This window comes from Myotis nattereri (genome assembly GCF_964212035.1).
Source record: "Myotis nattereri genome assembly, chromosome: 1".
NCBI lineage: Eukaryota > Metazoa > Chordata > Mammalia > Chiroptera > Vespertilionidae > Myotis > Myotis nattereri.
Genome location: NC_138075.1, coordinates 9467966 through 9494448, shown reverse-complemented (window position 1 = coordinate 9494448; position 26483 = coordinate 9467966). Strand labels below are relative to the sequence as shown.

At 38.2% G+C, this 26483-nt stretch overlaps 1 protein-coding gene across 1 annotated transcript in view; it reads right to left on the bottom strand.

Moving 5' to 3' along the window:
- Positions 1–25530, bottom strand: part of UNC79 (unc-79 homolog, NALCN channel complex subunit) — a 226455-nt gene extending 200925 nt beyond the window's left edge. Inside the window, exon 1 of the mRNA XM_081097313.1 lies at positions 25320–25530. Within this exon, the coding sequence (XP_080953439.1) occupies positions 25320–25341 (22 nt within the window). The 5' untranslated portion in view covers positions 25342–25530. The remainder of the gene's footprint in view (positions 1–25319) is intronic.
- Positions 25531–26483: the final 953 nt, after the last annotated feature.

Sequence of the window (26483 nt, the reverse complement as noted above, 5' to 3'; positions counted from 1 at the left end):
TGCTCATTTTACCCCCAAAAGAACTCTTCTTTGACCTACTTCTAAGACCTAGGGGTAGGTCATGTTAAGCTTAAGCAGAAAACACAGAGTAACCCATGCTCACCCAGATTTTGCCAGAGGCACAGTACTTGGTTCACACTTCCACATCCACCAAAAGCCCCATCTATGGTGAACCTTGCTTTTCTTGGACTCACTCCAAGAAAACTCCAATGACAACCCCAGAAGGGGCTCTCAAGGATACTGAATTCAAACTGTGTCTCAGAGACTCCATTTAGCTCATCTTCATGATATGAAGAGAGAATAAATTATGTATACAGTTTCAAAAATAATCCTAAACGCACACGCAGGTACCCCCCACCAGATAAAAAGATATTTACTGTATCTTATCTGTATCTAGCTCTGCTTTCATCCCCTTCACTCATCATAAAGGTAAATATTCTTTCTGTTTAAGCATTCTTTTGCTTTTCTTTAGAGTTTCATCCCCTCAGCATGTATATAAACCAGTAGTGAATATAAACAATGTAGTATTTCATTTCAAAAAACTGAAGAGCACCCAGCCAGTGTTTCTCAGTGGTTAAGCATAGACCTATAACCCAGTAGGTCACAGTTCGATTCCTGGTCAGGGCACATACCCAAGTTGCGGGCTTGGTCCCCAGTAGGGGGCGTGCAGAAGACAGCGGATCAATGATTCTCTCTCATTATTAATGTCTTTATCTCTCTTTCCCTCTCCCTTCCTCTCTCTGAAGTCAATAAATTTAAAAAAGAACTGAAGAGCAAGCCCAAACTCAGTGGTGTAAGGAAAACACAATATTGCCATTGATTTCAAGGTTCCCTTATTTACAAATTTTGGTCATCTCCTCTTAGTGGCAACAGAAAAAAGGAAAGGACTCAAAGGGCTGCCATGACTTCATGTTAATACAGACACAAAGAGTGGGTGAATAGTCACCAGCCTGGTTCTAAAGGCTGCAACCATTTGTTCCATAAATTAATCTCAACTACCAGAGACAGGGTTTTTTAAAGAGTCTAGTTAAATATGCTAAAACAGGAGGGATCTGGGAAGAGGGCAATGGCAGCAGCAAAGTGTATTTTTTTTAAATATATTTTTATTGATTCCAGAGAGGAAAGGAGTAGGAGGAAAAGATAGAAACATCAATGATGAGAGAGAATCATTGTTTGGCTGCCTCCTGCAGGCCCCACACTGGGGATCGAGTCTGCAACCCGGGCACGCACCCTGAATGGGAACTGAGTCATGACCTCCTGGTTCACAGGTTGACACTCAACCACTGAGCCACACCAGCCAGGCAGCAGCATAGTTTTTAAATCAACCCAAGCCCCTCAACTAAAAACAGACAGAACGATGAGGATGGCAACCCAAAGAAAATCTCTACAACAAAATTAGGTGACATAGTAGCACCGTGCACCAATTATCAGGGGATGGGACAAACTTCTGACAGCTACACATCCACGTGCTATCAGCATCCATGCAGGAAGACACAAAAGGAAGGCCTTTGGGCCTGATGGTCCTCTGGGCAGGAGAATTCTCAATCCATCCACAGGTACTCACAGGGAACGTTGGTGACCCAACCTGAAAGAGAAGTCAAAGCAGGGAGGGGCTTCTTCAGGTGCGAAGATCTCTAATGAGGGAGCAGGGGCTCAACTCTAAACTCTAACAAACCAGGATAAAGCCCCATGCTCAGCAGTAACTGCTGTGAGTAGAATCCCCACTGAACAGTGTAAGGATATTAGATGCAGAGGAGAAAGTCCAGATAAAAGACAACCAAAGAAAACAGGTCTCAGAAAGAACAAGAGCATATTTTTATCACTTTGTAAAACAAGAAAATAGAAGAGGAGCCCTAACGTTATCCTGACCTAACACTCCCTCCTACAATTACAGAGAACCTATTTTGCTTTAAAAAATGAGCAACAGAAAATCCCATACGGATTTATCTTAAGAGAAAGAAAATAAGAAGCAGAAACATGTGCACTAAACAGACAAAAACTGTAGCCTCAGATTTCAAAAAAAGCTAAAAGAAATTAAGACAATGATTGAAACTGTTATTAAGCACACTGAATTAGGTGACTAGAGAAGAGAGAATCTGAAAAGGAAAGTGAAAGAACTCTGGAGATAATTAGAAATAAAATATTTTTAAATATTTTTAAAAATATTTTTAAAATGAAGACAACCAGTAGAAACAGGAATAAATAGAAACATGGATAATGCTTAAGTAAAATAAAACATGGAAAGGAGGAATTCTTAAAAATTAAAAAGAAATAAAGAGGCTTCTGGTTATGATAAACTAAATCTCTACCAACAACCCCTCCTCCTGTCACGGAAAATAACTACAAAGCTTGGACACGATGGAAAAGCAGCAGCCTGAGAGCACAGGGGAATGGACAGAAGCAGACAGGGTTCCGGCTGCCGAGGAGGGGAGCAGGCTCATGGCACTTAGCCTGGGGCTAAGTGCAGTCCCAGCAGCATGCACAGAGGTGAGGACAAACAGAAAGAGCCACACCTTTCTGACCTGGGGAACCAGGAAAGGAAAGCTGGCAAACATGAATGTTAAAGCAAGAAGGGGAATCCCACACGGGAAAGGGGACCTGCGGACTCTGAGTACCCACCTCCCTGACGGATCCCTAGAACCACACAGATACAAAACAGACTCCAAGCAACCCAGCTAAACGCAAAAGATCTGAACTGAGTAAGAAGTTGCTGCATAAGCAAGAGTTTACAGTGCAAGCCCAGGCAAGAAAATGACCTAGTAAAATAAAGGAAGCACTATTCATCAGTGGGAAATAATAGAATCCAAAGTCTCTACAACTTAACCTTTATAATGTCCAGGATACAATCCAAAATTATCCAAGATACAAAGAACCAAGAAAATGAAACACATTCTCAGAAGAAAAGAAAATTAGTCTAGTTCCATCGTGAAGTAAAACAGATGTTAGAACTAACAGAAAGGTATATACAACTAGTATACCTATCCTCAGTGAAGTAAAACAAAATATGCTTTCAATACATGAGACTCATAAGAGAAATAAGAAGTCCCAACAGAAAAATAAAAATGATTTTTATAAAAGAACAGGATGAAAATTCTAGAACTAAAAAAATATAAATTTCTGAATTAAAAAAATTCACTGGATGGACTTAGTCAAATGGACATGACAGAGGAAAGATTACATGAACTTGAAAATAGATCAATAGAGGTATTCAAGGTTGAAGAACACACACACAAAAAAAAGATTGGGAAAGAAAATGAACAGAGCCTCAGAGACCTGTTACATAACATCAAACAGTAAAATTAAGGATGTGCAAATAGAATACCGAAAGGAGAGGACAAAAAGAATGGAGCAGAAAAAAATATTTGAAGAAATAATAGCCAATAATATCCCAAATTTGACTTTTTTAAAACAGCAATTTTCACACACAAAATAAGCAAAGCAAACACGACAGAATAAACATCTAGCAACCTATGCCGAAAGAAGCCAGAGTTAAACAGTATATCTTGAAAGCATCAAAAGAAAAATATATACAGTAGGTCCTCAGGTTACATGGGAGATCCGTTCCTATGACATGACTTAACGCAATTTTCGCCATAAGTCGGAACCCACCTACATAAGCACCCACGTCACTCACATGGAGCACATACACAGCAGTAATGAAGTGAAACAGTAAAAAAAAATTTAAAAGAAAGATAACAATTCCTGACCTTTACTTGTGGCAAATAAATAATAAAAAAACATAAAGCACATATGTACATACGTCGGAATGCCAGAACTTTTTTTTTTAATAAATAAACTAGAGGCCCAGTGCACAGATTTGTGCACCGGTGGGGTCCCTCAGCCTGGCCTGCAGGGATCAGGCTGAAACAAGCTCTCCGACATCCCTCAAGGGGTCTCGGATTGTGAGAGGGCGGTTCTTGGGTGACACACCCCGGAATAGGCCTCATCACCCAAGAACCGCAGCTGCTAAGTCACAGTAGCTCAGCAGCTCCTGTGTTGAGCGTCTGCCCCCTGGTGGTCAGTGAACATCATAGCTACCAGTTGGCCAGTTGGACAGTCACTTAGGCTTTCATATATATAGATGGGAAATGGAGACATAACCACGAAACGATGTACGCCGAGTCCCACGTAACCCAAGGACTGTCTGTATATTACATACATATTATGGACGTAGTACAATTGATGGCTGAATTCCCCTCTGAAACCATTAAGGCCAGATAGAAAGTACTGAAAAGAGAAAAAAGCTGTCAAAGCAGAATTATACATTTAGAAAAAATATCCTTCAAGAAAAAAAGCAAGGAGGAGGAAACCAAGATGGTGGCATAGGTTAACGCCGGAGATTGCTGCCTCGAACAATCACTTCAAAAAACAACTAAAAGACGGAACGGACATCATCCAGAACCACAGGAAGGCTGGCTGAGTGGAAATTCTACAACTAGGAGGAAAGAGAATATCATACCCAGACTCAGAGGAGGCGCAGTGCTGAAGTGAAATACTAAGGTGCGGAGTGTGCGCGGAGCGGGCTGGCGGCGGAGGGCGCGGTTGTTGTTTTCAATCGGAAGGGAGTTTCAGACTCTGAGCTCCAGATCTGGGTGAGTCTCTAGGGACCCAGACTCAAACGGGAGAAGCGGGACTGTCTCGCTTCGGTCGGAACTCGAAGGCAGCTTACTCTCCAAGGTTTGCAGCAGTTGCTGGGACTCTGTGAGGCAGAGCCCCTAGTGACGGGACTGAGAGCAGCCATAACTGCTCGCTCCAGCCCACCCTGTAGATCCCCGGGGACCTGCCCTGCCCAAGCCCTGCCCAGAGCCATTTGCCGGATAGCCTCAGGCAAATGCTAGATTAGCACCGCCCTAGAGATCCAGCACAGAAGCTCTCCCACTTCAGACACAGCTGACTCTCATAGCCAGTTAGCCTGGAGGTCAAATCACCCCCGGTATTGCCGACAACAATCAAGGCTTAATTACAACAAGACTGCGCACAAAGACCACTAGGGGGTGCACCAAGAAAGCATAAAAAATGCGGAGACAAAGAAACAGGATAAAACTGTCAATGGAGGACATTGAGTTCAGAACCACACTTTTAAGGTCTCTTAAGAACTGTCTAGAAGGCGCTAATAAATGTAGTGAGATCTTCAAGAAATCTAATGAGACCCTCGATGTTATGATAAAGAACCAACTAGAAATTAAGCATACACTGACTGAAATAACGAATACTATACAGACTCCCAACAGCAGACCAGAGGAGCACAAGAATCAAGGCAAAGATTTGAAATGCAAAGAAGCAAAAAACACCCAACCAGAAAAGCAAAATGAAAAAAGAATCCGAAAATACGAGGATAGTGTAAGGAGCCTCTGGGACAGCTTCAAGCGTACCAACATCAGAATTATAGGGGTACCAGAAGATGAGAGAGAGCAAGATATTGAAGACCTATTTGAAGAAATAATGACAGAAAACTTCCCCCACCTGGTGAAGGAAATAGACCTACAGGTCCAGGAAGCGCAGAGAACCCCAAACAAAAGGAATCCAAAGAGGACCACACCAAGACACATCATAATTAAAATGCCAAGAGCAAAAGACAAAGAGAGAATCTTAAAAGCAGCAAGAGAAAGAAACTCAGTTACCTACAAGGGAATACCCATACGACTGTCAGCTGATTTCTCAACAGAAACTTTGCAGGCCAGAAGGGAGTGGCAAGAAATATTCAAAGTGATGAATACCAAGAACCTACAACCAAGATTACTTTATCCAGCAAAGCTATCATTCAGAATTGAAGGTCAGATAAAGAGCTTCACAGATAAGGAAAAGCTAAAGGAGTTCATCACCACCAAACCAGTATTATATGAAATGCTGAAAGGTATCCTTTAAGAAGAGGAAGAAGAAGAAAAAGGTAAAGATACAAATTATGAACAACAAACATGCATCTATCAACAAGTGAATCTAAGAATCAAGCGAATAAATAATCTGGTGATCATAATAGAATCAGGGACATAGAAAGGGAATTGACTGACTATTCTTGGGGGGGAAAGGGGTGTGGGAGATGCGGGAAGAGACTGGACAAAAATCGTGCACCTATGGATGAGGACAGTGGGTGGGGAGTGAGGGCGGAGGGTGGGGCGGGAACTGGGAGGAGGGGAGTTATGTGGGTAAAAGAGGAACAAATGTAATAATCTGAACAATAAAGATTAAAAAAGAAAAATCAATATATATATATGCTAAAAAAAATAATAATAATAAATTTAAACAGTTCAAAAGTGCATATGATGAAAAAAAAAAAAAAAGAATAAAAGCAAGCCCTAACCGGTTTGGCTCAGTGGATAGAGCATCAGCCTGTGGACTTAAGGGTCCCAGGTTCAATTCCGGTCAAGGGCATGTACCCTGATTGCAGGCACATCCCTAGTAGGGGGTGTGCAGGAGGCAGCTGATCAATGTTTCTCTCATCGATGTTTCTAACTATCTATCCCTCACCTTTCCTCTCTGTAAAAAATCAATAAAATATATTTTTTAAAAACGAATAAAAGCAAAATAAAGGCATTTTCAGATGAAGAAATTTGGTTATAAGCAGAGCTGCACTGTAAAAAAAGATTTTAAACAGTTTGGGGGCTGAAGAAAAATGTTACCAGATGGAAACATAGCTCCTCAGAAAAGAATGAAGAGAAGCAGAAATGACAGTTCTCCTTGTAAATACAAAAGACTACATATATTTTGTTTGTTTGTTCATTTTGTTTGTTGTTTTGTTTTTGTGTTTTTGTTAATCCTCACCTGAGGATATTTTTCCATTGATTTTTAGAGAGAGTGGAAGGGAGGGGGAGAAACAACAATTGGTTGCTTCCTGAGCCTGTAACCAAGGTAGGTGCCCTTGACAGGAATCAAACCCAACCCAGGACCCTTCAGTCCACAGGCTGACACTCTATCCACTGAGCCAAACTGGCTAAGACAATAATGTATTTTGTTTTTCCTCTTAATTTCTTTATTAACCATATAACTTTAAAATTAAAATCATAGCATAGTCTAGTCTAGTGGGTTATATAACATGTATTACATATAACAACTACAAAAGGAAGAGGGATACAGGCCTATAAGACTGCAAGATTTCTATATTGTAAATAAGAGTAGTACATAATTAATTATATGTTAACTATGAAAAATTAAGAATGTACATTATAATTGCTAGGACAACCTTTACTTAAAAATGTAAAAGATAATGCCTAAGAAGCCAAAAAGAAATTTTTAAAGGTTTAAAGGAAATAAATGCAAAATCCAGGTTGGGGCAAAAGTAGGTTTACAGTTGTTCATATGGAAAATCCTATATAATAAAAGGCTAATAAGCAAATTGTCCCCTCGACCAGGAGTTTGATTGGGAGTTCGACCCGGAGTTCGACTAGGTTGGGGCTGGCTGGCCAACTGCCCGCAGCCCCTGCCCCCAACCTGTCCCACCTCCAATTGGCCCCCCCAACCCCAATTGGGGGCGGGGCCAGCCTGCCAACCGCCAGCGGTCCCTCCCCCAGCCGACTGGACCCCACCTGTGCACGAATTCATGCACTGGGCCTCTAGTAATAAATAATAATAAAAGAATAAATTCTGTGTTTTGTGTACTCACAACTATAAACTTACTTTGTCCTACCCTATATATGCCACTCAAACAGTAAGCTGAAGTAGTATTATTAATATCAGATAAGTAGATTTCAAAACAATACATATTAACAAGGATAAAGAAGATACCCCATAATGAAAAAATAGATGCTGCAACTAGAAAACATAACAATCATGAGTATGAACCCAATAATGGAGCTTCAAAACACATGAAGCAAAAATTGACAGATTTAAAGGCAAAAAACAGACAATTTTGTAATCATAGCTAAAGACTGCAATATGCTTTGATCAACAATCGATAGGAAAACTAGACAACACCAGCAAGGATGTAAAAGATTTGAACACATCACCCAAAAAATGCAGAGTATATATTCTTTTTCAAGTGCACATGGATGTTTACCAGTACAAACCATGTTTTGGGCCATAAAACAAGTTTCAATTCATGCAAAAAAAATTGAAATCTTTTGTTTTCTGACAAAAATTGAATTTTTAGAAATCAAAAACAATACATAAGAATGATGAAAATCCCAAATATTTGGAAATTAAAATACACATTTCTAAAGAGACTTTGGGTCAAAGAAAAAAATACAGAATAAATTACAAAAAATTGTGAGCTAAGCAATAATGAAAATACAACCTATCCAAATTTGTGGAATGCAGCTAAAGTAGGGCTTACAAGAATATTTATGGCTTTAAGTACCTATATTAAGTACCTACAATAAAATAAGCTTTCACTCTAAGAAACTGTAATTAAATACAAACCAAACTGTAAGAAGGAAATAGTACAGATAAGTGCAGAAATCAATAAAATAGAAAACAGAAAAATAATTTTAAAAAATAATCAAAACCAAATGCTGAACATTTGAGAAGATAAAAAAAATTGATAAATCTCTAAACAGGTCAAGAAAAAAGAGAAACATAAATTGCCCATATCAGAAATTAAAACACATAGGAACAGTTTCTACATATGCAGAAAGAATAATAGGGGGTTATTACAAACAACTTTATATCAATAAATGGACAACTAGACAAATTTGTCAAATGTACAAAATGAGCAAATTTCTTGAAAGACACAGATAACAAAGTTGACAAAGAAGAAATTAAAACAACAACAAAAACAACTTGAACAGGTCTGTATCAACTAAATTGAATTTAAAATTTAAAACCTTCCCCTGCCCTGCAGACACACACACACACACACACACACACATACACACACACACACACACAACAACAACAACAACAACAAAAACAACAACAATAACCTTCAGATCCCAATGGCTTCAGTAATATAAATTTTATCAAAAATTTAAGGAAAATTGCTGGAACCAGTTTGGCTGAGTGGATAGAGTGTCAGCCTGCGGACTGAAAGGTCCCAGGTTCGATTCCGGTCAAGGGCATGTACCTGGGTTGCAGGCACATCCCCAGTAGGAGATGTGCAGGAGGCAGCTGATCGATGTTTCTCTCTCATCGATGTTTCTAACTCTCTATCTCTCTCCCTTCCTCTCTGTAAAAAATCAATAAAATATATTTAAAAAAAAATTTAAGGAAAATTGACTATCCATTCTATACAAACTCTTCCAGAAAATATAAAAAGAGGAACACTTCCAAACTCATTTTATGAGACCAATTTTACTCCAATTCCAAAACCAAACAAAGATATCACAAGAAAATTATAGACCTATATTGATCATGAACATAGATACAAAAATCCTTAACAAAACATAAGCAAAAATGGAGTACAACAATATTTTAAAAGAATATCTATTATGACCAAAAGTGGTTTATTTCAGGAATGCAAGGTTGATTTAATATTGTGAAAGGCTCAAAGCTTTCTACACAAGCCAAGGATGTGCACTTCACTACTTTCATTTACATTGTTCTGTAGGTCCTAGCCAGTACAGCAGGCAATAAATAGAAATAAAAAGACTGGAAAGGTAGATATAAAACTTTATTCACAGACTAGAGGCCTGGTGCATGAAAATTCGTGCACTGAGGGGGGGGTGTCCCTCAGCCCGGCCTGCCCCCTCTCACAGTCCAGGAACCCTCAGGGGATGTCCTACTGACGGCTTAGGCCCATTCCCCACAGGGAGTGGACCGAAACTGCAATCTGGCCTCCCTCTGTGGGAGGCAGCCAGGCCAATCAGGGGAAAGCGTTGCCCCCATCATCCTGCTTCTGCTGCTGCCTCTGGCCTCCCTCTGAAGGAGGAGACCGGGCTGATCAGGGAAAGGTGCCGCCCCCATCACCCTGCTGCTGTGCCACTGCCAGCTGCTGCAGCTGCCAGCCCTCCTCGGCCCTCGCAGCCACTGCGGCTTTGTTCGGAATGACGTCCAGAAGACATCCAGTCTATCTGGTCTAATTAGCATATTACCCTTTTATTAGTATAGATGATATGATTGTGTGTATTGAAACCATAAGTAATCCCCCCAAAAAACTACTAAACTAAATAAGTGAACATTGCAGGGGTGCAGAATATTAGATCAACACCCAAAAATTAATTATATTTCTCTATATTAACACCATATAATTAGAAAATGAAATTTAGGAAACAGCTCCATTCATAAAAATACTTAGGAATAAATTTAATGAACAATGTGACAAGATTTATAATGGGAGTTAAACAAGACCTAAATGTGTGAGTGTATAGATGTAGAGATAGATATAGATATAGATATAGATATAGATATAGATATAGATATAGATGTAGTTCTATATCTATATACACAAATATATATATATATATATATATATATATATATATATATATATATATATATCATTCCAAGGGTTGGAAAACTCAATGTTGTTAAAATAATAATCCTTTTTAATTGACCTATAGGCCAAAACCCAAATTAATGTCTTTAAAAAAAAAAGAATGAAAGAAAGAGACATTGATTTTTAAATTTATATAGAAAGGAAAGGACTTAAAACAGCAGCTAAAAAACAATTTTGAAAAAGTTGGAATCACTACCTGATTTCAAGGCTTACTATAAACTTAACGTAGTAGAGACAGTAGTATGTCACTGGCATTGGATAGACATAGAAATTAATAAACATAATAGAGTCTAGAAATAGACTCAAACATAAATGGTTGGTTGATTTTTAACAAAGTAACCAAGATAATTTAATGGAGATAAGATAGATTTTACAACAAACGATGTTGGAACAACTGGATACTGCATATGGAAATAATGAACCTCAAAACTTAACTCATACCATACATAAAGATTGACTCAAAGATGTTCAAAGACCTAAATGTTAAAGATTGAAGTATTATATTTCCAGAAGAAAACACTGGAGAAAATCTTCATATTATTAAGTAAGCCAAAGATTTCTCAAACAAAACACCAAAAGCACAAATGATAAAATAAAAAATAAAAAAATTGATAAAATGGACTTCATAGCCTGGCTGGTGTGGCTCAGTGAATTGAGCATGATCCCAGGTACCAAGAGGTCGCTGGTTTAATTTCCCATCGGGAGCATATGCCTGGGTTATGGGTTTGATCCACAGTAGGGGGCGTGCAGGAGGCAGCTGATTGGTATTTCCCTCTCATTGATGTTTCTATCTCTCCCTCTCCCTTCCTCTCTCTAAAATCAATAAAAAAATATTTTTTTAAATAAGCAACTTTTTAAATGGACTTCATGACTTAAAAGTGCCACTTCTCAAAAGTCATAGCTAAGAAAACACAAAGGTAAGCCACAGAATGGAAACAAAATTTTTCAAAACACAGAGCTTTTATTCAGAATATATAAAGTAATCGTACAACTCAATAAAAAGAAAACCAAAAATCAAATTAAAATGAACAAAAGATTGCAATAGATATTTCCCAAAAGAAGCTATACAAATGGCCAATAAGCACATGAAATGGTACTCAACATCACTAGTCCTCAGAGAAATGCTAATTAAAACCACAATGAGAGGGAGAACCAAGATGGCGGCATAGGTTAACGCCGGAGTTTGCTGCCTTGAACAACTACTTCAAAAGTGAAACTAAAAAACGGAAGGGACATCACCCAGAACCACAGGAACGCTGGCTGAGTGGAAGTCCTACAACTAGGAGGAAAGAGAAACGCATACGGACACTCAGAGGAGGCGCAGTGCTGAAGTCAAATTCTGAGGTGCGGAGTGCGCGGAGCGGGCTGGCGGCGGAGGGCGCGGTTGGCGTTTTCAATCTGGAGGGAGTCGCAGACTCTGAGCTCCAGATACAGGCGAGTCTGTAGGGACCCAGACTCAAACGGGAGAAGTGGGACTGTCTGGCTTCGGTCAGAGCGAGTGCAGCTTTCTCTCCGAGGTCTGCAGCGGTCGCTGGGACTCAGAGAGGCAGAGCCCCTGGGGACAGGACTGAGAGCCGCCATAACTGCTCTCTCCGGCCCACCCTGTTGATCCTGTGAGACCCGCCCCGCCCAAGCCCTGCACAGAGGCATTTGCCGGATAGCCTCAGGCAAAGGCTAGATTAGCACCTCCCTAGAGGACAGAAGTTCTCTCACTGCAGACACAGCTGATTCTCATAGCCACTTGGCCTGGAGGTCAAACCCTCCCTGGTATTAGCTACAACAATCAAGGTTTAACTATAAGACTGCGAACAAAGACCACTAGGGGGTGCACCAAGGAAGCATAACAAAATGCGGAGACAAAGAAACAGGACAAAATTGTCAATGGAAGATATAGAGTTCAGAACCACACTTTTAAGGTCTCTCAAGAACTGTTTAGAAGCCGCCAATAAACTTAATGAGATCTACAAGAGAACTAATGAGACCCTCGATGTTATATTGGGGAACCAACTAGAAATTAAGCATACACGGACTGAAATAACGAATATTATACAGACTCCCGACAGCAGACCAGAGGAGCGCAAGAATCAAGTCAATGATTTGAAATGCGAGGAAGCAAAAAACACCCAACCGGAAAAGCAAAATGAAAAAAGAATCCAAAAATGCGAGGATAGTGTAAGGAGCCTCTGGGACAGCTTCAAGCATACCAACATCAGAATTATAGGGGTGCCAGAAGATGAGAGAGAGCAAGATATTGAAAACCTATTTAAAGAAATAATGACAGAAAACTTCCCCCACCTGGTGAAAGAAATGGACTTACAGGTCCAAGAAGCGCGGAGAACCCCAAACAAAAGGAATCCAAAGAGGACCACACCAAGACACATCATCATTAAAATGCCAAGAGCAAAGGATAAAGAGAGAATCTTAAAAACAGCAAGAGAAAGAAACTCAGTTACCTACAAGGGAATACCCATACGACTGTCAGCTGATTTCTCAACAGAAACTTTGCAGGCCAGAAGGGAGTGGCAAGAAATATTCAAAGTGATGAATACCAAGAACCGACAACCAAGATTACTTTATCCAGCAAAGCTATCATTCAGAATTGAAGGTCAGATAAAGAGCTTCACAGATAAGGAAAAGCTAAAGGAGTTCATCACCACCAAACCAGGATTATATGAAATGCTGAAAGGTATCCTTTAAGAAGAGGAAGAGGAAGAAAAAGGTAAAGATACAAATTATGAACAACAAACATGCATCTATCAACAAGTGAATCTAAGAATCAAGTGAATAAATAATCTGATGAACAGAATGAACTGGTGATTATAATAGAATCAGGGACATAGAAAGGGAATGGACTGACTATTCTTGGGGGGTGGGAATGGGTGTTGGAGATGCGGGAAGAGACTGGACAAAAATCGTGCACCTATGGATGAGGACAGTGGGTGGGGAGTGAGGGCGGAGGGTGGGGCGGGAACTGGGAGGAGGGGAGTTATGGGGGGGAATAAAGAGGAACAAATGTAATAATCTGAACAATAAAGATTTAATTAAAAAAAAAGAAAACAAAAAATAAATGGCAAAACTAATAGAAATTATAAGAGAACTTTGTAAAGTGGGATGTAAAGTTAATATAAATAAGTCAGCTTCATATAAGCCAGCAGTGAGCCGATAAAAGGAAAAATGGAAGAGCAAACCCTATTTAGAAGAGCACAGATACAATACTGGGGCATTAGCTTAATAGCTAATGGGTAAAATCTGTGTAATAAAAACTGTTACACACTCCTGATGACACAAAAGTAGATTGGGAAGAAATAAGATACACTTATGACTTACATCATAAAGATGTAAACTTTTCCTAAGTTAATCTATAGATTTAATAAAATTACCATCAGGTGTGTTTGTTTGTTTTTTTCTGAATCTAGATGAGCTGATTACAAACTTTATCTCAAAGTACAATTAAAAAGAAGAGTCAGAGAATCCCTAAGAAAAGTATTGAGTGGGGGAAAGGTATTACCAAATATTAAAGCATATTAGAAATCTGTGTAATTGAGCCGATGTTGTATTGGTACAAGATTAACAGAAAGACCATGGAAGTGGGAAGCAAATTCGTAAGTAGATTCAAGTGAAGATAGAAATTTAATAAATGATACAAGTTGTGTCTCAAAATAAATAAATAAATAAATAAATAAATAAATAAATAAATAAATAAAATAAAACCACAATGAAATACCATTATACACCCACGAGAATGACTAAAGTTAAAAAGTCTGTCAATACCAAGTGTGATGAGGATTTTGGGCAACTGAAACTCTCTCCTACATTATTGATGAGAATAAAAAATGTTACAGCCACTTTGAAAAACAATATGGCAATATCTCATAACATTAAATATTAATTTACCATATTGTCAAGCAATTCTAGGTATTCACCCTACAGGAATAAAAACATGTATGCAAATACTTTAAGCAGCATTATTCATATGGCCCAAAACAGGAAACAATCCAAATAATATATACATGCCATGAAATATCAAAGAGCACTAAGAAGAAACAAAATATTAATATACTCAACAATATGAGTGAATCTCAAAAACTTTATGCTAAATAAAATGAATCACACTGCCCTAACCAGTTTGGCTCAGCGGATAGAGCGTCAGCCTGCGGACTCAAGGGTCTCAGGTTCGATTCCAGTCAAGGGCATGTACCTTGGTTGCGGGCACATACCCATTAGGGAGTGTGCAGGAGGCAGCTGATCGATGGTTCTCTTTCATCGATGGTTCTAACTCTCTATCCCTCTCCCTTCCTCTCTGTAAAAAAATCAATAAAATATATATAAAATAAAATAAAATAAAATAAATCACACTGAAATGACTATGCACTGAATGATTCCATTTATATGAAATTCCAGAACTTGGTGTAAAAAGAGGGTCATGAGCAAAGGGACACAGGAATCTTTTTAGGGTTAAGGGACTGTTCTTTATACTGATGAGGATGGTGATTACACAACTGACAAGTAGGTTTACAATTGTAAATACACGAAACAGTTCATTCTTGTATTTATTTATTATTGTTTATTTATTTGTAGTATAACTGTAGACCTACTTTTGCCCACCCCTGTATATACTTAGCAAAATTCATTCAACTATGCTTTCAAAATGAGTGAATATTATTATGTATAATCATTTCCATAATAAACAAAAAGAGAACAAAATAACAGGTATTCCAATACATAAGTGCTTGGGCATGTCTACACTAGAAGACATAATGGCATAGTCAGATGTCTGTACTTACGCATAATAAAAACTTTGGATTTATGAGAAATAAGAAAATATTCAACTGAAAAGTTTCAATTTTTAATTTATATTCAACATTTCAAATTAAGGGCTAAATAATTATATCTCTACTTAACATGCAAAATCACCATGAATAAGCTAGCTCACATATAAGACTAATAAAAGTATATTGTACAGTGGACTCTAAAAAACTGGAAAAGAAATGAAAGGATTTTAAAAATAGTCAATAAAAACTGATCCATATAGAAGATTATCAAAAACAGAAAAAAAAAAACCCATCATACATATGATAGGGATTGCAAAGAATGTCAAACAATAGAAAAAATAAATATTAAAATTATAATTCCAGAACACTTCTAAAATTTAAAAAAATCTCAAAATTACATATTTTGAAAGGATAAACCACAATCATTTTAACATGGCCAACAGTGAGTCATATTACAGTTAAAGCTACTTTTACAAAAAATCATTTAGTCATCCAGGCAAAATAAGGAAAAGAAAACAAGACCTTCGTCAGACTTTTCAACAATTCTTAATTCCCCCTAGAAAAACGATGTAACAAATTTAAGACATTCAAGGAAGGAAAATATGAGTTAAGCAATTTACATCTACTCCAACTGACCTCCAAGTACAAAGCTGTAAACTATTATAAACTTCCCAAAACTCAGGATACAGTGAGTTTTGTGTCCTTCCTATTAGGAAAGAACATTCAGACAACCAAAGAAACCAAGAGACAATAATATAAGAATTAGTTGTGAGCATTAAATATAAATATCCCTGTAGAACAAAGCTAAACCACAGTTATAAAGGAGAGAATAAAGCATAGTATAATAATCCAAAATTGGGATGGGGAAATAAGAAGTGCATATGATATGGTTACCTAATTAATATTAATTGGAAATAAAAAGATATTATTTTAAATCAGATACTGAGATAGAAAAAGCAAGGGGAAAGTTATAAGCTAATTTCAATATTGTTCAATGTAAGAAACCAATTTAAGTCCAAAAAAATGGACTAATGGCATAAAAATATTAGTATAAAGTTAAACAATGGAACAAACAAGCAGATAAAACCCACTGCATAATGAAAAAGGTGTAGATACAAAAGTCTTAAAAATAAAACAATACGATAGAACTGAGGCCAAACATTTTAATCATATCAATAGATGTAAATGGGCTTAACTCACCTATTGAAAGAAAAGGATTTTCAGATTGGCTAATAAAGCAAAATCCAACACTATGCAGAATACAAGACACACCTAAAACAAAGAGATTCAAAAGAGTTAAAAATAAAAGGATGGAGAAAGATACATCAGGCAAACACAAAAAGAAAACAGGGGGTCATAATCTTGATATCTGACAAGGTGGAATTGAAAGCAAAAAGCATTAAAATATATAAAGAAGAACACTTTATAATTCTTAAAGCTACAATTCACAATGAAGATATTGCAGTTACTATATTTATGAACCCAATAATAATAATTTTCATTAAGCAGCAACCTACAGAAAATGCAAGGAGAAATAGACAGAAACACTAATAGGAAAACTTTAACATACCTCACAATCCAAAACCAAGCCAACTAAAAATTAATCAAGTATAGAAGACCTAGGCAACATAATGGTAGATCTTATAGATTATATCAAGCTCTGGATTCCAAAAACGCAGATTAAACTTATTTTCAAGTGCACTTGGAACATTCACAAAAAATGTCCAAATGTTAGGCCACACACACACACACACAAATTCATTAAGTTCCAAAGAACAGAAATAATGCAAATATCATTCTTAGGCTATAATGCAATAAAAATAGAAATCAATAACAAAATTTAAAAAGAACAAAACTTCTTTCCACATGGATTTTATTAGCACACTTTTAAATAACTCTTGGGTCCAAGGCAAATACTAACTTAAATTGCAGAATCTCTTGAAAATAATAATAATAAAAGCCTGACATTACAAGGAGTCCATAGGTTGCATAGAAAAGAAGTATCAAAGGAAAATATATTGCATTAAGTGCCTATATCAAAATATTAAAATAAATAAACTGATACCCAACTCAAAAAGCTAACAAATAACCTCCAAAATAAAACAAAGACACCAATAAAAAGGAGAATAATGTAAACATAAATTAATTTAGAAAAAACAACAATAGAATTAATACATAAATCCAAAAACTATTTCCTTACAAAAGAAATCAACAACATACAAACTGCTAACTAACTCAATCAAGAATAAAGGAGGGGTCCTGGCTGGGTAGCTCTGTTGGTTAGAGCATCATCCTGAAACCCCAAGGTTGTGGGTTTGATCCCCAGTCAGGGCACATACAAAAATGCATAAATAAGTGGAACACCAAATCAATGTTTTTCTCTCTTTCTCTCTCAATAAATAAATTTTTAAAGGAAGGGTGAAGACACAAATTACACTAAATACACCACATTAGATATGACAAGGAGTTACATCAACATAATAGAAATTGTTAAATTTCTAAAAGACATTTTTGCATAATTCTATGCAAACAAATTTGAAAACTTAGATGAACTGAATACATTTTTAGAGAAAAAAAACTTACCAAAATTGACCCCAGTAGAAACACAAAGTCCAAATAGAACAAGGGTCATAGAGGAAATAGAGAAAGAAGTTAGAGTTCCACTACTAAAAGCACCAGGCTAGAGGGTTTTACAGGGGGACTGTAACGAACTTTTAAAGATCAGATAGCCTCAACGTTACTTTAATCATTCCAGAGTATAGCCCAGGCCGGTTGGAGCACTGGCCTGCACATGGAAGGGTCACAAGTTAAAGTCCCGGTCAAGGGCACGTACTTGGGTTGCAAGTTGGATTCCAGCCCTGTCAGGAGGCAACCAGTGGATGTCTCCCTCACATCAGTGTTTCTCACGCTCTCTCTCTCTCTCTCTCTCTCTCTCTCTCTCTCTCTCTCTCTCCTTCTCTCCCTCTCTGTACCCTCTTCCCCCCATACTTCCCACTCTCTCTAAAAATCAATGGAAAAAATATCCTCTGGTGAGGATTAACAACAAAAATCATTCCAGAGCATAGAAAAAATAGAACTTACAGACTCATCTTATGTAATAAATATAGGGTTGTTCATAGTTCCTGACTAGAATTACTTCCCATATCACCCCTATAAAAAAGAAAAAACACCTATGGACACATCTAATGTGTGAATATCAATGCAAAAAATTATTAAATAAGATATGATAAAATTAAATCCAGCATATTAATAAAGTTAAGAGAATTACATGGTCTCCATGGATACAGGATATGAACTTGACAAAGTTCAACACCATTCAGGTTTTTCTTTAAGTCAATAATATAGGAATTGATGGTTACTTCCTAAGTACATTATCTCAGCCCAAAAGAATATCTTACTTAATAGTGAAATAGTAGAAACTTTCCAACTAAAATTTAAAACAAGAATACTCACTCTCTATGTTATATTTAATATTGTGTTGGAGATACTTGAAAATCCAATTAGAAATAAAGCAATTAGAGATATAAAAACTGGACAGAAAAGAAAGGATAAAACTATTTTCTATATTCAAATGATATAATTATACATCTTGAAAACCCAAAGGATAAATGGAAAAACAACTACAAAAAGAAAATAATTTAGTAAAGTTATAAAATTAGCACAAAAAATCAATAGCCGTCATGTATAAAAATAAAAATGAAAGAAAAGATAGACCCATTATACAGAGCTACCCATATTTTTGCAGAATGTAAGAAATAAATGCATGTGAATTTCCAATATAACAACACTGCAAAATGAAAATCCCAACTTAAATCCCATTTATTGAGTAACCAATATATAAAACTTGAACATCAATAATAATAAAAGCATAATATGCTAATTAGACCAGACAGCCAAATGTCCTTCCGGACGACCTTCCGGACAAAGCTGGGGCTGCAAGTGCTGAGCCCCCTTGCATAAATTTCATGCATCAGGCCTCTAGTATCTATAATAATAAAAGGGTAATATGCTAATTAGACCAGACATCATTCTGGACGTCCTTCCAGACCAAGCTGGGCCAGAGAGAAGTCCGGGCCCGGGGTGCCAGAGGGAAGCCGGTGCCAGCAGCCGGGGGAAGGAAGGCCTACTCTTGCATGAATTTCATGCATCAGGCCTCTAGTGTATTAAAAAAGGATCCAAATCAAACTACAGAATGAAGAGTTACAGACTTCAGATATATTATCATTTTATCTTAAGAAAAACAGTTGACTGTGTACTAAGATTGTCTACTAATTAGGAATCATAATTATTATGTTGAATATAATAATAGAAAATTTTAACTGATGAGAAAGAACCAAAAACACAATGAATGTTCAGGAAAGGTATAATTTGTTATATAAATACTATAAAATTTAATTCAGCAAATATGTTTAAGTACTTTTGACAAGTGTATTTTTATTTAACTATAAATCTGTTTGAAAAGAAAACTTCACATTGATGACAATGTGTAATTTTCAAATTAATGATATCTGAAACTTGATTATGCAATCCTTTTTTGTTGTTGTTAATCCTCACAAAGGATATTTTTTCTCCATTGATTTTTAGAGAGAGTGAGGGGGGAGAGAGAGAGAGAGAGAGAGAGAGAGAGAGAGAGAGAGAGAGAGAAACACTGATGTGAGAGAGACACATCGATTGGCTGCCTCCCACTTGGGCCGGGGATGAATTGCAATCCAGGTACATCTTCTTGACCAGGAATTGAACTAGAGACCTTTCAGTGCTCAGGCTGACACTCTATCCACTGAACCACTCCAGCCAGGGCTGCAATCCTTCTTTGTACTAGTAAAAGACTTGTAAGTCACTCTCGATCATTTTTACTTATTCAAGAAACAGTTTTTGTGTAAACACTGTTCACTAGACAATGGTGTTTGCACACAAGAGGCACAGAGGTGAACATAATACAGTCTACACACAAAGTAAATGTGGGCACCTAACAAGAGAGCTAATTATGCAATACAATGTGAGCACACGAGTGGGGCATACTGGGTAAGATGGCAATCAAGGAAAGCTTCCAAGCTAAAGATTGAACAATAAAAAGGCAAAGAAGAGGGCCATCGAGGGAAAGAAAGCCAATTCAGGCAAAAAGAACATGATACATTGGAGGAACTTTAAAACACACATACACACACACACACACGCACACACACACACACAAAAAAAAAAAAAACAGGGTCCAATGTAACTCAAGAAGTTAAGGCAGCGATTTGGCTGGATGTGCTAGAATCAGCAAGGTTTGGTGATTTGTTGGATACTAATAACGGAGAGTAGAAGTTTAAGAAGATGCCCAAATTGACTAGGATTAATGGGTAGGTAGTGGTGCCATTCATTGAAGTGAGTAATATATAAAAAGAAATATAAATTTGGAACAGAAGACAATGAGTTTGGGTTTGAGATGTCTATAGGATGCCTCAATAGAGATAGAGGCTTATAGTTCAAGAGGCATGTTTAGACTAGAAAATTGTATTCGGATGTCATCCACAAAGAGTTGATAACTGATATGAGAGTGAACAAGAGCAAATGTCTGTGGGATTTTAAAAAGAGAGAAAGGGTTAATGACAGGATCCTGTTTATAAAGCGCAAGAAGAAAGTAGCCCTAAAAAAATCTAAATAGGAACAGTCAAAAGAGGAAGAAAAGAGAGTTTAAATAAGGAAGACAGAAAGCAGTGTCAAATGATGCAGAGAAATCATGTAAGACAAGAGTAAAACTCATTTACTTTTTTTGCTAGCACAAATATGGTTAATAACCCATACTCTAATTTTTTTAAAAAATATGAATAAAGCCAGAGTTTCATCTATAAGAAGTTAGCAACGTTGTGCAAAGATTTCTGAACAAATACAGGTTGCAGTGCTATTCAAAGGAGAAGTACTTTTCTATTTTACTAATACTACCATAGATGTACGTAAAAATTTTAAACATTCTATTGATTTCTCCAAGCATGGCCCTTAAACATGATAGGAGAGCGCCAAGTTCAACTTCAAATCATACTGCTAACTAGCTGTACTCTTTAAAATGCTTGGTTTTGATGTAATTAAAAAGACTTTTAGTTACTGAGAGAAGGATGTTGAGTAGGATAAATACATTAAAAATAGCATACATTCACATTTCTATCATTAGCTATTCTGAGTTTATGCTCAAATTATCAGCAGTTTAATATCCAAGTTTGACAAACATTTTGATGGATATTTATATAACTGATTTATGTTTACCAGCTGCTACACTGTTATCATAATACAAAAGGTGATGGATAGGCAGTTCATGCCTTAGAAATGTTTTTGTTTAAAATAAATCAAGTCAGCCCTAACCGGTTTGGCTCAGTGGATAGAGCATCAGCCTGCGGACTCAAGGGTCCCAGGTTCAATTCCGGTCAAGGGCATGTACCTTGGTTGCGGGCACATACCCAGAAGGGGGTGTGCAGGAGGCAGCTGATCGATGTTTCTAACTCTCTATCCCTCTCCCTCCCTCTCTGTAAAAAAATCAATAAAATATATTTTAAAAAATAATAATAAAAATAAAATAAAATAAGTCAAGCCATGCAGAGATCCTCTCACACCAAAAATGGGTTAGGCTGATTGCTGTAGAGGAGACCTGGAGACAAGGAAAAGAGAAAAAGGAAAAAAAAGTCCAATAGTCTATGTCCCATTTAAATAATATTGTTCTGGGGCGCTAACTCCAAATTTATAATATAGCAGCAAGCACAAGATTTGATACTTAATGATGATGATAATGATAATGATAATAGCTAACATTATGTGCCAGGATTCTGTGCTAAGCATTTTTCTTAGTTCATCTCATTTAAACTTCACAACAATGATGACTATCCTCGTTTTATATATATATGCATTCGAGGCTTAGAGAGGTTGACTTAACTTGTTCAAGGTCACACCAATAGTAAGAAGCAGAGCCAGGATTCATACCCAGGCAGCAGACTGATTCTGGAACCCAACTCTTAATTCTGCTGCTATCAAAAGCAAGCTGCTTTTGGAAGCATACATCCAAAGTACTCCAGATTGGTCAATTTTAATTCTTAGAAGATGGAAAAGGCTGAAGGTGCAGGAGAATTGGGCTCCTCTTTAGAATTCCAAATAAAAGAACTATAAATTCTTATTTTTATCATTCCAGATTCTATATCAGCTACACAAACATTTTCACTACAGCGAATTTTGTTAGAAAAAGAAGCACTTGGAGGAAAAAAATTTAACTCTTGTGCTATTGCCTGAGAAATTGCTAGAAAGCTTTCACCTTCTCTTATGGTAGTTCTACATATAGCATAGGAAACAAACAAATCGTATGTATAAAAACAGGCTCCAAACTATACATTTGTTAAAATTAGCCTCTCTTTCATCATTATTACTTCTTCACTTATTCATAAAAGGAAATACAGCTATATAAAAACAAAATCTTTTTCACATATCCATGGTACATTACATTTCAAAGGTAAATCACGTAATTTGGGTTGAAATGCAATTACTTCCTCTTTGCTGGTTCAACCAAACTATGTCTACTTCCTGTACCAGTGAAACCTTTACCTATATCAAGAGGCCTCAGAAGAAGAGTAACAGAAATAATATTTTAACATTATATTAAATCTAATTCTCCCCTTCTGGTCTTTAGGCAAGTGGCACTGTGCACACTCCTGAATGCAGAGGAGAAACGAATTCTCTCATTCTCTCCCATCCAGTAGAAGAGAAAAATCCAATAGTGGTCTTCACATCCAGTAGAAAAGAAAAGTCTTCTGGCATTTCCTTCTCTTTCTCTTTCCCCTTAGCCATACTCCTGAGTCCAAGGCTAAAATACCACAGACCTGCAACTTTTCTTTATTAAAAAGTGTTCGCCCTTCATGAACATCAACTATGCAGCCTTTATGTGTTTGCTCTATTTTCAAGTTTATAATGTGCACTAGAGTATCAACCCATTCATGTTCATGCATGTAAGAGAAAAAGAAATTATTACCTTACCCCACTCTAAATAAAGATTCTTAAAAACACCCAAAGCATCCTTATCCTTTTTACAGCCTACTCTCATTTACCTCATTTGCCCTCCAAACCCTTAGGATTAAACAAAAGCAGCTGCTGCTACTATTTCTCACGTCATAGATGAAAACGCTTTAAGAGGCACAAAACTATTAAATTAATTGTCCAGTGTCTCACAGTTCATCAAAAGGGCATGCAACACTCAAACCCACATGGTGTCCTTTCCATCATCTACAGATGAAAAAAACCTGTTTTACAAACAATTCTAAAATAGCTACTTAACTACACACTACTGGTGCTACATAACTGGGTCCACATGTAGATTTTATTTACCTCGGCATTAACTGTCCAGGAAGAAGACAGAAAAAGCATCCAGTGCATCTCAAAATATAACAAGGAAAAGAAAACACAGGAAGAGGAAAGTAATACTCACTGGCTTTGACCTGAAATTACTTATGTAATATGTAACTATAAAATCAAATGACAGGTGGTGGGTTTCTTTTTAACAATTGAACTATAATATAACCTTCAAGAGTGTGATATCCTCAAGTGGGAAGATCCACATTGATTCCAAGTATGTTGTCATTACTCAAAACATAATGCATCCAATTTTTTTGAAAGCCTCCATAGAAGCAAATTTTATCTTTGAGGTTTAGATTTAACTTCTGGAGACAGGCAAAAAAAAAAATCACAAAAGAACTTCCTATTTAGAAGGGATGGACTATTAAGTGGGAAATAACTATCAGTATTATAACTATCATTTATTGAGTACTTGCTATGTGCTAGGCTCACTACTCAACCTTTCATGTATGTGTATTCTCTCATTTATAATCACAAAAACCCCATCAGCATTGTTACCCCAGGTTCACAGATAAGGAAATAAAATATTGCAAAGAGGTATAAATACTAAATGGTAAGGGTATATTGTCAATCTCTACTGAACCATCAATCTTGGAATTCCATGGTTTTCAGTTCACTTAACCTAGCTGGTAAATAAGTGACAGATTGCATTTTATCATATACATGCTACTGCCCCCAAATAATGAGACTGCTGCTTTGGGTAAATACAAATTCTCCCAGAATGGCTTTAATAGCATTCCAAAGAAGAATTACAAAGACTTTAAAGTAGTGACAATATTATCAACATAACTGTGTACTACTTTGAAAGAAACAAGAATCAATTAGATGAATACTGTTAGGTATATTTTTTTATTCAAACGCATTGCTTAATAAAAATAAAAACAATCAGAAGTTTAAGTTCCTGAATTCCTCAAGTGCACTCAGGAAAAGGTTTCACATTAATCAACCTACCAAGTGCATACTGAAGGCCTCCTAATGCACACTGCAATAAAAGACTATAGGGAGCATATTAGAAACTTCCTCTGTCCACAAGGAGTTAGCTAGCAGGTTGTTTCCAACCAAACACACAGTCAGTCATTACTGGAACAACTAAAGTCCTCCTGTTATTTGTTAGAGTTTGTGTGAGCTGCCCTACAAAAAGGGTTAGATCATTTCCCCAGAGACCCTTTCACTTTGTTGCAAGCACCTACTCCGGCTTTAACCTATAATTGTGCTTAGTTTTAACATATGTTGGTTTTCCTGAGCTGATTATCCTCACACTGGATCCTGAATTCTGCCAGGCTCCTGGCTCCCCCCCGCCCCGCTCCCTTTTTCCGTCCCTTCTTGCCTCTCCAACCCTAAGTGGAAACTGCAGACAAACTCCCCTTTGGCTCCAGCACGGAGAACTGGGCATGCTCAGAAGGCCAGGCCGGCTTTGGTTGCACTGACACTTCCCCGCCCCTGATTTGCCGCTGCCCCCCTCCCCCCACTCCAACAAGAGACACCGAAATGTTTATCTGAAAGATGCGAGACCTCCTTTTTTTCCGAGAATGACCCCATTTTAATTTCATTTCGCAGGGTCTTTCAGTCTTGCGAAACCCCTCCACAAGCCCGGCGAAGGCTGCATTGTTTCAGCACCGGGGACAGCGCCGCGTTGCCATTAACGTCCACCCTCCCCCACCATCTCTTCCAGCCCCCACCCCGCACCCGCCCCAACCTCAGCCCCCACCCCCGCACCAGCACGATGCCAAGGTCTCCCGGCAGCCGCAAACGCCGCAACTGCAATAGTTCCCAGCTGGAGGCCGGGCCAGAACGCCAGGCCGGCTGCTACTTACACTGCTCCGCTTTGGTGGACATGGTGCTGTCCAGATGGAAAGGCTTTGCCCAAAAATCTGTGTCGTGTGAGCTCCCTCGCTCCGCCAGCGATGTTGCGAGGAAAAGAACGCATACCCCCCACCCCCCACCCCCTCGCTTTCCCCCTCCCTTAGGCCCGTGTCGCTACCATTCGGACAAAACGCACATCAAATTGCAGAATTCGGTCCCGGAAGGTTAGGAAATCGCCCCCGGAGAAATGGGTGGGATTTAATAGGCGGCCAAAGGCTTCCTGTCCGTCCCCTCCTGGAGCTGCCCGCGTTGTTGTGGGCGGGGAGACCGAAAGAAGAGTGCAAGCTGCGGCTCCTGGTGAAATGGGAAAATGGGCTCGACCGGGGGAGGAGTATTTCCATTCATAAGGCGCACGGAGGGGACGGGTGTTTCCCAGAGAAAAGCCTCTTAAAGTGCCGGAGTCCCCGACCATTTGGATCTCCCATTGGCGTTCTCCGGGCCTGTAAATCCTGCTCCGGGAGCAGCCCCCGGGCCTCAACGGGGTGACCTGAGAGAGACACAGGTGCGTCCCACGCTTCGTCTCAACCTCCGGGAGGAAGAAGGGGGAGGCGGATCCGGGGCGGGCTGGAGAGAACCGGGCCGGAGGGCGACGAGGATGCTCCTGAGGACCGCAAGGAAGGAAATGCAGAAGTAACCCTCAGCATGGCTTCCCGGCGTGCTATGCTCGTGCCCTCTGCACCCCTCTCTGATGGGCTCTCCTGCTGATGATTAGGATGGGAGGTCCCACTGCCAGGGGGCTGTGGGAAGATTTCAGAAGTTGGGGCTAAGAAAGATTTCCATAGATGGCGAAGCTGGAAGGGCCACAGAAAAGGAAAATACAAGATTGGAGCCTGGAGGAGCCCACATGTGCTCCCAGAATGGAGAAATACTCGTTAGGAAGCCCCTTTGTTGGGAAACCAAAGCCAATAGAAAAAGAAGAGGATGGAAAAGGGCATCTTGCATATTAATAATATACTTAATCATCTAGAGGGGGCATACAATCTGAGCCTGGACTTGGAGTTAAAACTAGATAAAAGACTCAGTTCCACCACATATTCATTCCAGGACCAATCTTTAAATCTCCCTAAAGCCTCGGGTTCTTCATCTGTAAAATGGGAATAAAACCTGCACTGTTA